Source organism: Mercenaria mercenaria, chromosome 8, assembly GCF_021730395.1.
Source record: "Mercenaria mercenaria strain notata chromosome 8, MADL_Memer_1, whole genome shotgun sequence".
NCBI lineage: Eukaryota > Metazoa > Mollusca > Bivalvia > Venerida > Veneridae > Mercenaria > Mercenaria mercenaria.
The window spans coordinates 5,624,859-5,638,511 of NC_069368.1; the positions used below are offsets into that span (position 1 = coordinate 5,624,859).

The 13,653-nt window shown below is 36.1% G+C and overlaps 1 protein-coding gene across 2 annotated transcripts in view; it reads left to right on the forward strand.

Annotated features, from left to right (window-relative positions):
* Positions 1 to 13,653, forward strand: part of LOC123523149 (uncharacterized) — a 251,417-nt gene that overhangs the window by 150,293 nt on the left and 87,471 nt on the right. For both annotated transcript variants that reach the window (XM_053549270.1, XM_053549271.1), the window contains exons 11-14: positions 5,913 to 6,143; positions 11,233 to 11,400; positions 11,739 to 11,918; positions 12,468 to 12,572. In XM_053549270.1, the coding sequence (XP_053405245.1) occupies positions 5,913 to 6,143; positions 11,233 to 11,400; positions 11,739 to 11,918; positions 12,468 to 12,572 (684 nt within the window). The remainder of the gene's footprint in view (positions 1 to 5,912; positions 6,144 to 11,232; positions 11,401 to 11,738; positions 11,919 to 12,467; positions 12,573 to 13,653) is intronic.

A 13,653-nucleotide genomic window follows, 5' to 3' on the forward strand; every position in this document is an offset into this window, starting at 1 on the left:
ATACTTTTTGAGCTAGGCGTGTCACAAAGTGAAAATGTGCATTTTTTACTATTTCAGGGGCCATAACTCTGAAAATAGGGGTCGGAGCGCAAGTTTATATCATGATTAAGACTCATGCAAGGTTTCATCAATTTATTTATTAAATACTTATTGAGCTAGGCGCGTCACGAACTTCGGACGGACGCACGCACGGACGGACGGACTGGCGCACGGACAAAACCAAATCTATATGCCCCAAACACTCATGGAGGGCACAAAAATTCATCATCGCGAGGACAAATTGACATAGAAATATATCATAAAATGACTTATCACCAGTATTGAAAAAGTTAAATGTTGGATAAATATACTGAATATGTTATTTCGTACAAAGTGTTTATTTCTTTCATTATATTATGTTTGTAGAGATATTAGTCCTGTAACATTTATTGTTATTAAAATTGGGGCTATTTTCTCGTAGAAAAAAAGAGACAATATTATGTTTTCCGCATGATATGTAGAGGCATCCCGTTTACACGACAAATGTTATTGTATCGTCATTTCTATTTTAAGGAACATAAAACATTATTATGCTATAGTTATGAAAAAATATCGTAAATAGAGTTAGTATTATTTTTCTTTAGTTTAAATACTTGGGTCATTTGTTCATTTTTGGGTTCTGCGCCATTTTATCAACAGTATTCCAGTCATGTGACGTTGGTATAACCTTACCATTAGGAAAAAATTACTTCTAACAGAATGTTTGTTGTCAAATTTTCATGGAGAACATACGCCTCGCCGGAGATCAAACTTGAGCTAAGAATATATGGTTCAATATATTAATGTAAAGTGATGTCAACAGTTGATATGATAATTCTTATATGTCTATGCATAATTCATGTTCGGTCATAGTCTTCTATGAAAACGTCTCAAAACATACTGAATTTTCCCTTTCACACACATTTCTCAAAAAGTGTACAAAAAGTCAACATTTATTTAATAGTCAGTGCAAAGTTCAAATTCAAATTTTACTGCTAAATGCATTTGTCGTGTCGCTTTATAATCATAATTATTATCAATACAGACGTAATTTCCCAAAGACGTAAAAAATGGTACTAGCAGTTTCCTCGCTTGGCGCTCAGCATTAAGAGGGTAGTGCTACTACTGGTCAGCCCGGTGTAATGTGACTGGGTGGGGTATCATGTCACGTGACTACGGCGTAATATTCCAGTGAGGCAGCACTACAAAGTTGTGCATTGTGCTCACTGCTACAAGTAGACACCGTCGTATATATGACTGAAAAATTGTTGAAAAAGATGTTAAACCCGGTCAAACACACACATTCATAATTTTGCTACTTTTGATATGTTGGAAGTACGTTAACTAAAGTTCAGTTTTAACCTTTGACATTTATGTGACCTTAACACGACGCTGAATGATCCTTTGATACGACAAAACCAAATATTTTTCTGCATTTTACCCAAAAATAAAGATAAAAACAAGGATGAAAATATGTCAAACATGAACACAATTTGCGATCAGATGCCACTGTTCTTGTCAGATAAATAGACATTATTTAGATATGTCAATATGCATAGCACTTTTTCTTAATATTGTTATCAGTTTTATTATACTAGCGGAAAAAAGAAACTGTGCATGTGTAAAATGTTCATGTATCGCTCAATTTTATAAATTAAAGCTTGAAACTTTACACAAGTAAGCTGTGTATCCCTCTCGGTCATTTACACTGGTCAGTGCATGAGTTGCACGGGTAGTTTGTCTGTCTGGCCAGTGTCTTCGTTTTCACGTTGTTTTTCTCGGGCAGTCAATCGCAAACACGTTTGTCGCCCAAACCTGTGAAAAAGCATAGTGTTGATACCTGTAAGACACAAAACCAAGATAATTTTGAAAAACGTCTTTGATACGCCATGCCAAGGTTGAATGAAACTGACAGATGCCGCGCCGTAGGCATGATTGAAGCTGGTGAACGTCATACTGACGCTGCCAGACAATTTGGTGTGCACAGAAATACTGTAGACGCCTTGTGGAAACGGTACCAACAGTGTGGGACCACCAGAGACCGGCTTCGGTCAGGACGTCCAATCGCCAGGATACGTACATCTGGGTGGTTCATCTCCGTGAACGACTCAGAACTGCTACTTTGACGGCTAGAAGTATTCCTGGCCTTAGCAGAATTAGTCACTGAACGGTACGTAATCGATTGCGTGAACGAGGCATACGTCCACACCGTTCAGCCATACGTCCTGTTCTCAAGCATCGTCATCGTGTAGCACGTTTTGCCTGGTGTAGACGACACATACACTTCCCGCAACTGGACTGGGCACATGTTTTATTCACGGATGAGTCCAGGTTTCATCTCGACAACAGCGATGGTCGTTCTAGAGTGTACCGTGTTGTATGTGAATGTTTCCATGACAGTTGTGTGATTCAACGACGTCTGTTCGGCGGAGGTAGTGTCATGGTGTGGGTTGGCATCTCATCCCGTGGCAGAACAGCTCTTGTGGTTGTGGCCGGCACACTTACAGGCATCAGATACCGTGACGAAATCATACGGCCTCACGTCCGCATCAGATACCGTGACGAAATCATACGGCCTCACGCCCTTCCATTTGTGCAGCAACGTAACACCACGCTGCAACAGGATAACGCTCGCCCGCACGGCGCGCGGGTCGTCACCGACTTCTTGATCCAGAACAATGTGAATGTGCTGCCCTGGCCTGCAATGTCACCGGATTTGTCGCCTATATGTGGGATGAGATGCAGCGTCGCTTAAGTGGCCTCGAAAATCAGCCGTTGACGTAACCTGACCTGTCACGTGCGCTAGTGAGAATCTGGAATGGTATTCCCCAGGCATTTGTCAGCACAATTGTCGCATCAGTGAGGCGTCGTTGAACAAGCATGCATCGATTCCAATGGTGGACATACACGGTATTGATGAGCTGAACTTTGTTTAGAGAACTTCTCTGAAAACTGATCTCTATCCAAGACGCTGCTGATGCAATAACCATATCAACTGAGCTGGTGTTAAATAAAGGTCAGATAAAACCATGTTTAAATTTTTTTTACGATTTCTTATAAACCTCCTAAGTTATAGCATATTATACACATGCACAGTTTCTTTTTTCCGCTAGTTTCTTTTTTCCGCTAGTATATATATTAAAAGTGTTCAGACAAATACTTAAAGCAATTTAGATGTTAGATAAAATATAACGAGTGTACAACGGCATAGTTTATCTGTAAATGCACTCATTTGACATTTGACCCAATTATACTGAAATGAGATACCCTAGAAGGTGCCAGCCTCCTTAAAACTTTATGTTTGATCCTAAGGATCACTATTTTACAAATATCAGAGCATTAAAAAAAACTGTCAAGCGAGTCACATTTTCCTTAGATATTGACACATAATTTCACAGTAAAGGAAGGTCAAGACAAATATTTCAAACTAAATCAAAACATGGGCGCTATATAATGTGGCACGTAGTTTAAGTTGGAAGACAATAAATAATGTTTTCCTTATTTTGGTCTTAAATTACGTATCGTGCTTTTCTTGAAACTGAAGTTCCACCTAGCTCTGCACTAATGTGTAAAAACAGTCCTGTTATTCTCACCTTTATTAGACTTAATCATGTTTTGTTGCAAGGGAATGTGGCGTTTCCTGTAACAAAATATATACTCAACAACAACAAAAAACACAAAACAAAACGCAAGAAATGTCTTTAAAATGACAATCGGCGTAGAGTATATAATGTTTGGCACATGGAAAAAAACAAAATTAAAGACGATGTACAGACAGAACAAATTTGGATATGCATCTTCATTTGCAAATATTTTAACTGAGCAGCAAATCTAAATGATCAATAGGTACCCTTTCAGTGATAGAAGGTCAAAATGATTGACGTCCTTTGCAGAGTCTGAAATAACTGCTTGTTGTGTCAGAAGCCCCCATAAGTAACCCACATGCACATTGTCTCGGGCCGCATACAATTAGCTAGCTAGACTAGAAAAAAAGACCCTAAAGGCTTTTGAATCACTTGTGACTCAAACAATTCCAGTTACTCTATAAAGTTCTCAATTTTAATAAAACTTAAAGGAGAAAATCAAGTTGATGCCAGTTCAACATTTGCAGATTGAAAAAACTTCAATAGCTGTTGATACATTTTTTTTTAATTTGGTAAAGAAATAGGTAATTACATATATATGATAGAATGGTGATTGTTTAATTTAATATGCACACTGTTGTTGTTTGCATAGTCATTATTTTCATAAAATATAAGTTTTTTTACAGCTTACCTAAGCGATGTAAGCAACGTGGAGGAGGAGGAAGAAGTTTACTTTCAATTTCTCTTGCGATAATAAACCTACTAAATATCCCCTATTTTATATGTGCCTTCTGATATAAAATGTCATTTATGACTTAGTTATAAATGGCTTATCTTTTAAGAACGCACCTATTCTGTGCCCAAATTATACAAAATTATAGGTCAGAATCTATTATATTCAGCTTAAGCCAAAAAAAAAAAACATTTAAAAAAAAATATAAAAAAAATAGGAGAATAATTTGATCAAATTGTTTACAGCTCTGATAAATATTTTGGTTATTTTTATCTTAAGTTGCATATGGAAACATATGGAAACGAATGGTCATTTTAGCTACGAGTCGTGAGCTAGAACTTATGAGACTTTTCATGTAGCAATGTATCGTTTTCGAAATCACCCAGATATTACTTTTAAATATATTCTGTCTGATGCTTACACGGAAATTTTACCACCGCCGTCAAAACCGGGCCAGAGTAATATAATATATTTTTTCAAAAGACATATCAAAGTCAGCTGTGTCATGTGTTGGCAAGTGGATGCACTGAACTGGATATTCTAGTAGATAATACATACGGAATTTCTACATCACATGTCCCGACAAAACAAATACGATTTTTTATATATTAAATTTTTCATGTTTGCTTATCAAGAATTATGTTTTCTGTAAGGTAATACAACCAGATAGACATGTGTAATTACAGTACAATCCATGCAAAATGTGTGCATTTAATGCTAGGACTATTATCAAACAAAATAAACGTGAATAACTTGTAAATAATTTGACGAAGCAAAATGCGACACATTGACTGATTAAGCTGGAAAATATCAATGATGCATGTTCACTGACACAACATATATCACGTGTGTCTGATATTTATTTCATATATTAAAGATATTTTATCGCACAAACTTTCAATTCTAGAAAGGAAATTGTAACTGTGACAACTCTATGACTTTGCAAGGTCTTTGTGACCCTTACCTATCTCTGACAGTCATAGTCATAGAGATTCTTATAATTCGTGTGTAATCTTTCAATCCAAACGAGGTAAATGTAGGTAGTCCAGTGGTCTAATGGAAACACGCTTGATTGTCCAGTAATAAGGAGTAAAGTCCCTGTTCCAGGCACTTGAAATTTCTGAGATGCTATAGAGTGTCTCCAACCTAATTCAGAGGCCAGTACTGGTTCTTTCCAAGAAAGACGGATTCTCGTGTATCAGTGCTATACATCGGGCACGTTAAATATTCGCAAAGAGCTAGGCTAAGTAAGTCGGACAGGCCTGCATCTTAAATCATTTTTCTCCCTCTATTAGTTGTGCTCTAACTCTGTCCTTCTGGTCAGAACACGTTATATATATACTAGAAGAGGCTTGATTTGCGCCCCGAGTGGCTATCTATTTAAAGCGTTTTGGAACGTGTTAATTATGAAATGGCGCTATACAGATTTGTTGTGATGAAATAATGATAATAATAAATATTGTATACTTCGATATGAAATTCTTTTAAAGTATCTTTTCTCGTTTGTGATTGATGATAAAAGACGCATTTATTTTAGATTTCCTTCGTACTTATCACTTAAGACTCCCTTAAAATAGATACCTGTGACGATACTGATAGTATACCGATCAACGTGACGTATTCTGGAAAGGTCTGTCAAAGATGGGACAGGCTAACAGAAGAGGCTATGCAGCATTTCGAGGCCCTGTTTCCAAACCAATACATTCCAAGTAACGCTTCAAACAACTGCCTTGATCCATCTTCTTCGGGGATATTTGGATGTTATATCGAAGGCCTTAACAATACATGGGAACCATGTGTTTTTCAACGTAAGTATCCTTTTAGCCAGGAGTCCATCAGGAGAAATTGTCACGTGCCATTGCATCAGAGAATAAAATTCGGCATGCATGCTGTATGTTATTTTTGATATGTGTGTAATCTGAAACTGCCACGTGCCATCCATGATGCTTGCCTCGTTTTCGCAGAATTAGGTCAAGGGCAAGCAAGTATATTTTTCATATGATCTCACTTGAAATATCATTATATCTTTGTCAGTTTTCGGAAAAAAATACAAAAATGGTATCAAAACGAAGCTAATCTATTTCATCATGCATTTTAATGAGTTTTCCCAAAAATGGCAAAATTTCGTTAGAAATCGACGTGTATGAACAATACATATGTCATAACATCGTCATGAGACATTAGGCTATTATTAGTTATAAAGGTTTTTGACGGGATATACGGAGAGTAATAGCCTGCCTACGATTCATATAACCCGAGGCGATATAAAGGGATATACGGTTTTATACATGTATATATATTTGTCATTAGTCACATTTATTAATATACGGAAACAAATTTATTGCTAAAAGTGGTTGGGGGTAAATTGACACATGTTCACAAAAATCTCAATATCGTCAAATGTAATCTAAATAAATAATACAAATATTTATTTTATTTATCTAAATATGATTTATCTCGGGTATTGGCTTTAGATATTTACCATCTAAATCAAACTAGGTCAAGGGTAATTTAAGTGCAAAAGACAATTAAGTTCTTGTTAATTTCGAACTATGTATCAGCGTAAGAAAATGCTACACATAATCCACAAGAATACATTATATGTAATATTAAACAAAACTTGAATTGATAATTGGCTCTTGTAGTGTGTAGTTCTGGTGCGTCACTTGTCAACGAAAGCATTTCAAGCGTTTTCGTACCCTTAACAAACAGAGAATATCTTGCATCATCAACTGATTCATTGATGCCATTCATCAAGCATACAAACTTCTTCATAGTTTCCAAATGTAACTTAGCGATCTGGTTTACCTAATGTTTGTATCAATGCATGACCATCGATCACTACAGCCGTTGACAAAGGTGCCGCTGGAAGGTCCACCGTGACATGAACTGAATTTTTTGTAAGGACTTCAAGTAGATCGGATTTGTCTGTTTGATACATCACTCCACCAACTTTTTCAAGTGACAGTGGAATTTGAGACAACTCATTTTTCAATGCAGATCTTATTTCTACAGTTATCTCAGATTTAGCAACATTGAATAATCGTTACATCAGTTTTCTGTCACCTTCTATTTTTATGTGTTGTTTGCTTTGTTTTAACTTGAACTTGGTACATTGTAGCAGATGTTTTTAATGTCAGTTTTTTCATCGGACCAAAGGAAGGTGTTGTCTCTGAAACTAGTCTCTCTCTTGAGTTCTTCCTTCAGCAAGATCCTTGCTTACTTCCGGTCTTGCTACATCTTTGGTTGCAACAGCTACTGTTTTGAACACACATTTACGTGTAGCTGAATTCTGTTTGCTACAGTATCTGTATCATGGTATTCTTCTGTGAGTACGTCAAGTCCTGTATAACAAAACACACCCAGTTTCTCAAGCTGTTTCATGAGAGATTGAACATGGCTTTCATGAATAAAATCCTATGAAAGGATCCTTTGAAAGCATAAAATGCAACCAAGCAGAATAATAACAGACTTGGTTCGATTTAATCTGTTCGTGAAATGTGCAACACCTCTCATGTCCCCTAGCACCGGCTTAAGCAAAACTCTGTTACACAAATATTAAATAGACTCCATGATCCCAAAAGGACCAGAGAATATAACAACTCTGAATCCAAGTACGGAAAGTTTTACGCGTAAACGTTCAAAATCGACCCCTGTATAGTAAACTCATCTTCGTCACCTCCTCTGTAGAGAGCTTCTCATCTTCTGCGATATATTAAAGAGAAAGGCCATTATATGCAAAATTTTCTCTTGTGGACTCTGTTCTAGATATTTCTATGATTCTATTGTTCATTTTGTATAGTTTCTTAATGAACTCTACGACTTGGTCCGAAGGGGTTTAGTTGAAGTGATTAGTTCTTCTCTTGACAAAGAAATTTCCATCCATGAAATCGCTATCAGCTTCTGGAGCTCTGTTCTACAGATCTTCCATTTTTGCTGAAAACACTGGTCCTTTTCGTGCATAGTTGCATAACTGATCATAAACCGTTATCCAAGGCAATGTGGCAGCAAGTACGAGGGAAGGACAATAAGTTCGCCAGTCTTTCAGTCAACAAAGACACTTTCACTCAAACATTTTCACTCTTGCTTGGGAGTTGAATAACTTGACCCATAGGTAAAGATGGAAAATCAGAATTTGGAGATTAGAGCTGTAATGAAGTTCAGAGGGATCAAATGCCAGAGAAATCCATCGCCGCATGGCTGATATGTATGGTAAAAGTAGCCCGCAGTATTCCACAGTACATTGTGTTCTGCCGAATTTAAACGTGGACGAAGCTCTTTCGGCCTGCTGATGCCATCAGTGAGGAGGTGGTTGATCGTGTTGAGGGTCTTGTAATGAATGATCGTCGCATCAAAGTCGAGGACTTTGCTAGATAGTGTTGAATTTCCCATGGAAATGTTTGCTGTATAATTCATGAACATTTGGGGATATCAAAGATTTCTGCCAGATGGGTCCCCCGAAATCTGAACATGCATGATCGTCAGCAAAGGTTTGAATTCAGTCAAGAGCTTCTGGAAATTTATAATGCAAAACCAGAAGACTTTCACACTCGTCTCGCAACAGGTGATGCCATGTTTCAAAAACAAAGCTGCTGAAAAACGAAAGCCACAGCCCGCAGACTTCGCACCACACACACACACATTCACATACGCGCGCAGGCACACACGTATACAAAGCAAACGCACGAGAACAAAACGAACAAATAAAGGACCGACTTAGAACGGTGATTGGAAAAAACAACACCACTAGGGAGCTAAATCCGGTTTATGGTGCACACCCAACCTCACTTTTACGCCCACCATGCTCCAAAGACACGGGACAGTGTAAATAGATGTAATCTCCCCCCAGGTGAATCTCTAACACAACCAAAGCAATTTCGTACTCAAACATCGGCTTTCAAAGAAATGACCATTATATTTTGGTACTCCAAAGCGGTGTTATTGATAAGACTATAAACCTGCGGCCTACTATGCAACTGTTACGGGCTGCTATTAAAGAAAACGAAGGGGAAGATAGCAACTGGTATACTGCTTCTGCATGACAATGCCCCTGTGCACAAGTCAGAACTTGCAGAAGCGGCTATTCATGAGTGCAAATTCGAACAAATGAATCACCCTTCTTACAGTCCAGACCTGGCCCTAAGTGATTACAATCTGTTTCGAAATTTAAGTCGCAATTGCGTGGATGATGAACTCAAGGCTGCCACAAATGCATGGCATAGACTGCTTAAAAGAAAAGTGGACTAAGTTCATTGAGGTAAAGGGGATTATGTTGAAAAATAATATTCAAACCATCAGCATACCTATACTTTAAACCCCGAGTTATACGAACTTTTTAACCTTCCCTCTCACTTCAGTGTGAAATTTCAATTTTTTTTCCTTTCAGCATGGATAAACAGAAGTAGCATATTGACCATATCTATGGGCGGCGGTAACCGCCAAAATTAGTAAAGATACAATCCATTCGTAAGCAAGTCAGTCAGTGCGTGCATTTCAACGTCGTCCACAAACCCTCATACGTTAAGATATATACCGGCACTGCACTGTGTTAGGCCTTTCCTGCCTGCATATTTGAAGTCACGTTGGGAGGATAAACCCCAGCACCAACACATAAATCTCCATGACCGGCTGATTCCATATGAAAATTTTAATATTCATAAATGTTCAAATTTATTTTGATAAAAGAATACGTGTAATGCGCGTTTAATGTTAATTTGAACAGTAATGTGTGCGTGCGTGCGTGTGTGTGTGTGCGTGTCAGGTTTGTATTAACCCAACCGATCTTTAGCGATCTTTGTGCGTAAAATTAAATGATATAAATACAAAATACACTAATGCTATAAGTCAGTGAACATATCGACACATGTGCTGGACAAAGACAACCATCATTGATGATCTTTCTATTATATAAATTACAATCTTCAAAAGTGATTTTAAGAAAAGAAAAAGAACAATTTTTATCAATATATTTAAACCAGAGCTTAATTCAAGACATAAATAACTAATACAAATAACTAGTTAAGAGAATCTTCACTTCATTTTGACGTCATTTGACGTTGTTCGTTTGCGACGTAATAGGCGTTATTATCACTCCTGAAGTTCTGCACAAGCAGTGAACCGATTGAGTTCTTTTCTTTTTGTTATTGGACAGACTCTGAATAAACCGCATATGTAATATTTGTGTTTCTTCACTTTCACTTTCTTCTTTTCTTTCCGTGTCTTTAAATAGTAGAAATAACGAGGATTTGTTATAAATATGTCGTCCATACACATCGATTTTTATCAAGTTTACCATTTTTTCAATAGCCTCATTAATATTCATTATTATATTACTTAATTTGCCTAAAATAAGTGTAAATAAAAGGCCAGTCCTTTAGCTTCATTTTGATATCATACTAATAATACTACCTGTAAAACTGACCAAGATATAGTGCAATTTTAAGTAGATGTATGACAAATGCACTTAATTGAACTTTGACCTCTATTCTGACCTTAACAGGGGGCTTTGCCCGTGGCATCGGTCAGAACCACAGACAACTAGTTTTAGACAACACAAATATGGTTTTGAAACACTTCTGCTAAGAATTCCATGGACTATGAGAAATTTATCCTGATGGACTACCAGCTATTACCTATCATGACTTAGCTGTATTGTTCGTTGTGAGAAATTATCAAAGATGTGCATTTTTAGCAAGACTTGTAAATGTTAGTACATACTTTGCTAGTATTTTATTTGATGTCCTTTGGAACAGCATTATTTCACCTAATAGTTCTTTGTTATTATTGTGCCTATTGGTCAAAGGAAAGTAAAGAAATAGAAACAGTTAATGTTTTTCATGAGACTCTGTTTTACATTCGTCGGTGATCGAAATTAGTGCACGTTCTTGTATTTTTCAGTCAATGAACCACTTTTAGAAGGAATACAAACTGGAAACAATCAAAGCAGTGATAACCTTCCACTTTCATGTCGTAATAGTTCAAACGTATCTTTGCTTAAACAATGTGACTGGTCGGTTAAGTGCAATGGTACCTGGGATGAAATTTTATGCTTTTACAAGATAAAAGGTCTGTTGAAAATTATTTACAAACTAAATGAGATCGGTTTAAGAAATATACGTTAATAAATGTATTACCAGAAATGGTTATAGGGTTGATAAGACGTATTGTTAACAATATTTCAGAAAAGATAGTATTTTCTGAAGAGTTTATTTATAACAAAAAGCTTTTTAGCGAGATAAATATTTGGTTTAAAACAAAAATACGTTTATGGTGAAACATAACAATACCAATAGTATTGTTTTTATCACTGAATTCAAGTAAAAAGACCATTATACACGGCATGGGTTTCATAATATGACTCTGGATAACGTCAATGAAAGATATATTCATATATATCACTTTAGGCCATCATCTTATAGACACAAACCAATTACATGCAAGAGACCGTCTACCTTCACGTCTAGTGCAAGGGTCATTCTACCGTTGCGGAAGCATGGAATGGATATCGATTTTGGCTAAATGTGATGGTGTTATAGACTGCATTGACGCATCTGATGAACTTCATTGTGAAAGAACAAATGAAGGTAATGCAGATAACTTTTTCAGACCATACTTCGTCAAACACTTCACTTGGCTGATGAACAATTTAATGTATCGCTAACTAGAATTATTTAGAAATACAATTGTTGCTAGACAGAGAAAGGTTCTGCTTGGAATGCAATTAGTTTGAATAAAAAGACGAGTTTTGCATTTCATGTACATGTTCTTTGTAACTGATATGAATATCTTGGTTTACTTTGTCAATGATTTTTAATATTTATCATGTACACATCCATAAATGCACTGATGTAGAATTACATATCGACATGACTGCATTATTTAACGCGACTGCGCCTATTGCATAATTGTTGTTCTTTTTTAAGTTTTAAAAGTTGCAACATTTTTGTTTGTCTGTATTGTAATATAATCCCCACTTTACAGAAACATAAGTGTTTTCCTATATGATGCTGGTGTAATAATAATAATCCTTCTTGGTTTCCTGTATTTAAATTATTGTAGAAGGAATAAGGCTCGCACAGAAGATCAACTTCTTCATATAGATATCATTATTTTGTTCTTCTTAAATGTAACAGAATGTGGTGAGAACGAGTTCTCGTGTGGTGATGGTAACTGTATACATATAAGTAAAGTATGCGACTTCATTTCCGACTGCTCTGACTCGAAGGACGAGTTTTGCGGTAAGTTACTTTTCATTAATCAATAGATTATTGCTTTTTTGCTCTGTAATTTATATATAGAACACTTGTTAGAATAATATAGAGTAAAGTAATAAGCCATTCCTTTAAATATTCTAAAAGTTCTCCTAAAATGATATTTTAAATTGACAGAGATGCGTGTACATCTACACGTTTCTGAAATTCTAATAATCCAATTATTGGAATGAGAAAAGCTTATAAGGTAAATCTCTTACGTCAATTTATTGTCGTCGTATTCATTTAAGATTTTGAGTCAAACAGACAGTTTTGGAACCGTGTTCAAAAATCGTTTTGATAGAATGTGATTACATACAGCATATTCGCTAAAATCTTTGATTGAATGGTGGTATTTAGATTGCCTTTAATTATTTCCTTGACACGAATGCATATTTTCAAACGTTTTATTCACTTGTTGAATGTTGAAACCTTACAGTTTTTAGGATCCTGTGATAATTACAGGAAACAGACAGAGCCTACCACCCTTCTAGGGTGGTAATATTTTTCCATTTTTGTAAAAAAAAAAGATAACGAACGCAAGGGGCTAGTATCACGGTAGCCTCCCATTCTTGCAATGTTTGCCATTTGGCAGGTGCGATGTCATGTAATGGGCAAATGTTAAACAGTATGTTTGTGTAACATTTCTGTGCATAACGTGTTTATAAATACATAGATCTAGTTGTAGTTCCTGGATATGTTTTTAAGCAACTCGTATTATTATGCATAAACTATTCAGACTCTGAAGTCAGTATTCCTTAAAATTAACTGATTGATTTGTTTTAATTGTTATTCATTTACTTATTGTTTTAGTAATTTATCTATGTACATTATCAAGATGATATTGATGTACATATGATGTAGTGATTAGTGATATGAGAACTAAAATTTTCTCTGTCTGACTGATATCTGTAATAGACTAGCTGAAAGTACATTTTTCTAAATTTCTTCTTTCGGGTTTATATCGGAATAAACTTATAAATGGGAATGAACTTGTAAGACAAGCTCCGATTTTGTATAGTTTACTGAAACTATTACCGAGTTGATTTGCACTACACTATCATTGAAA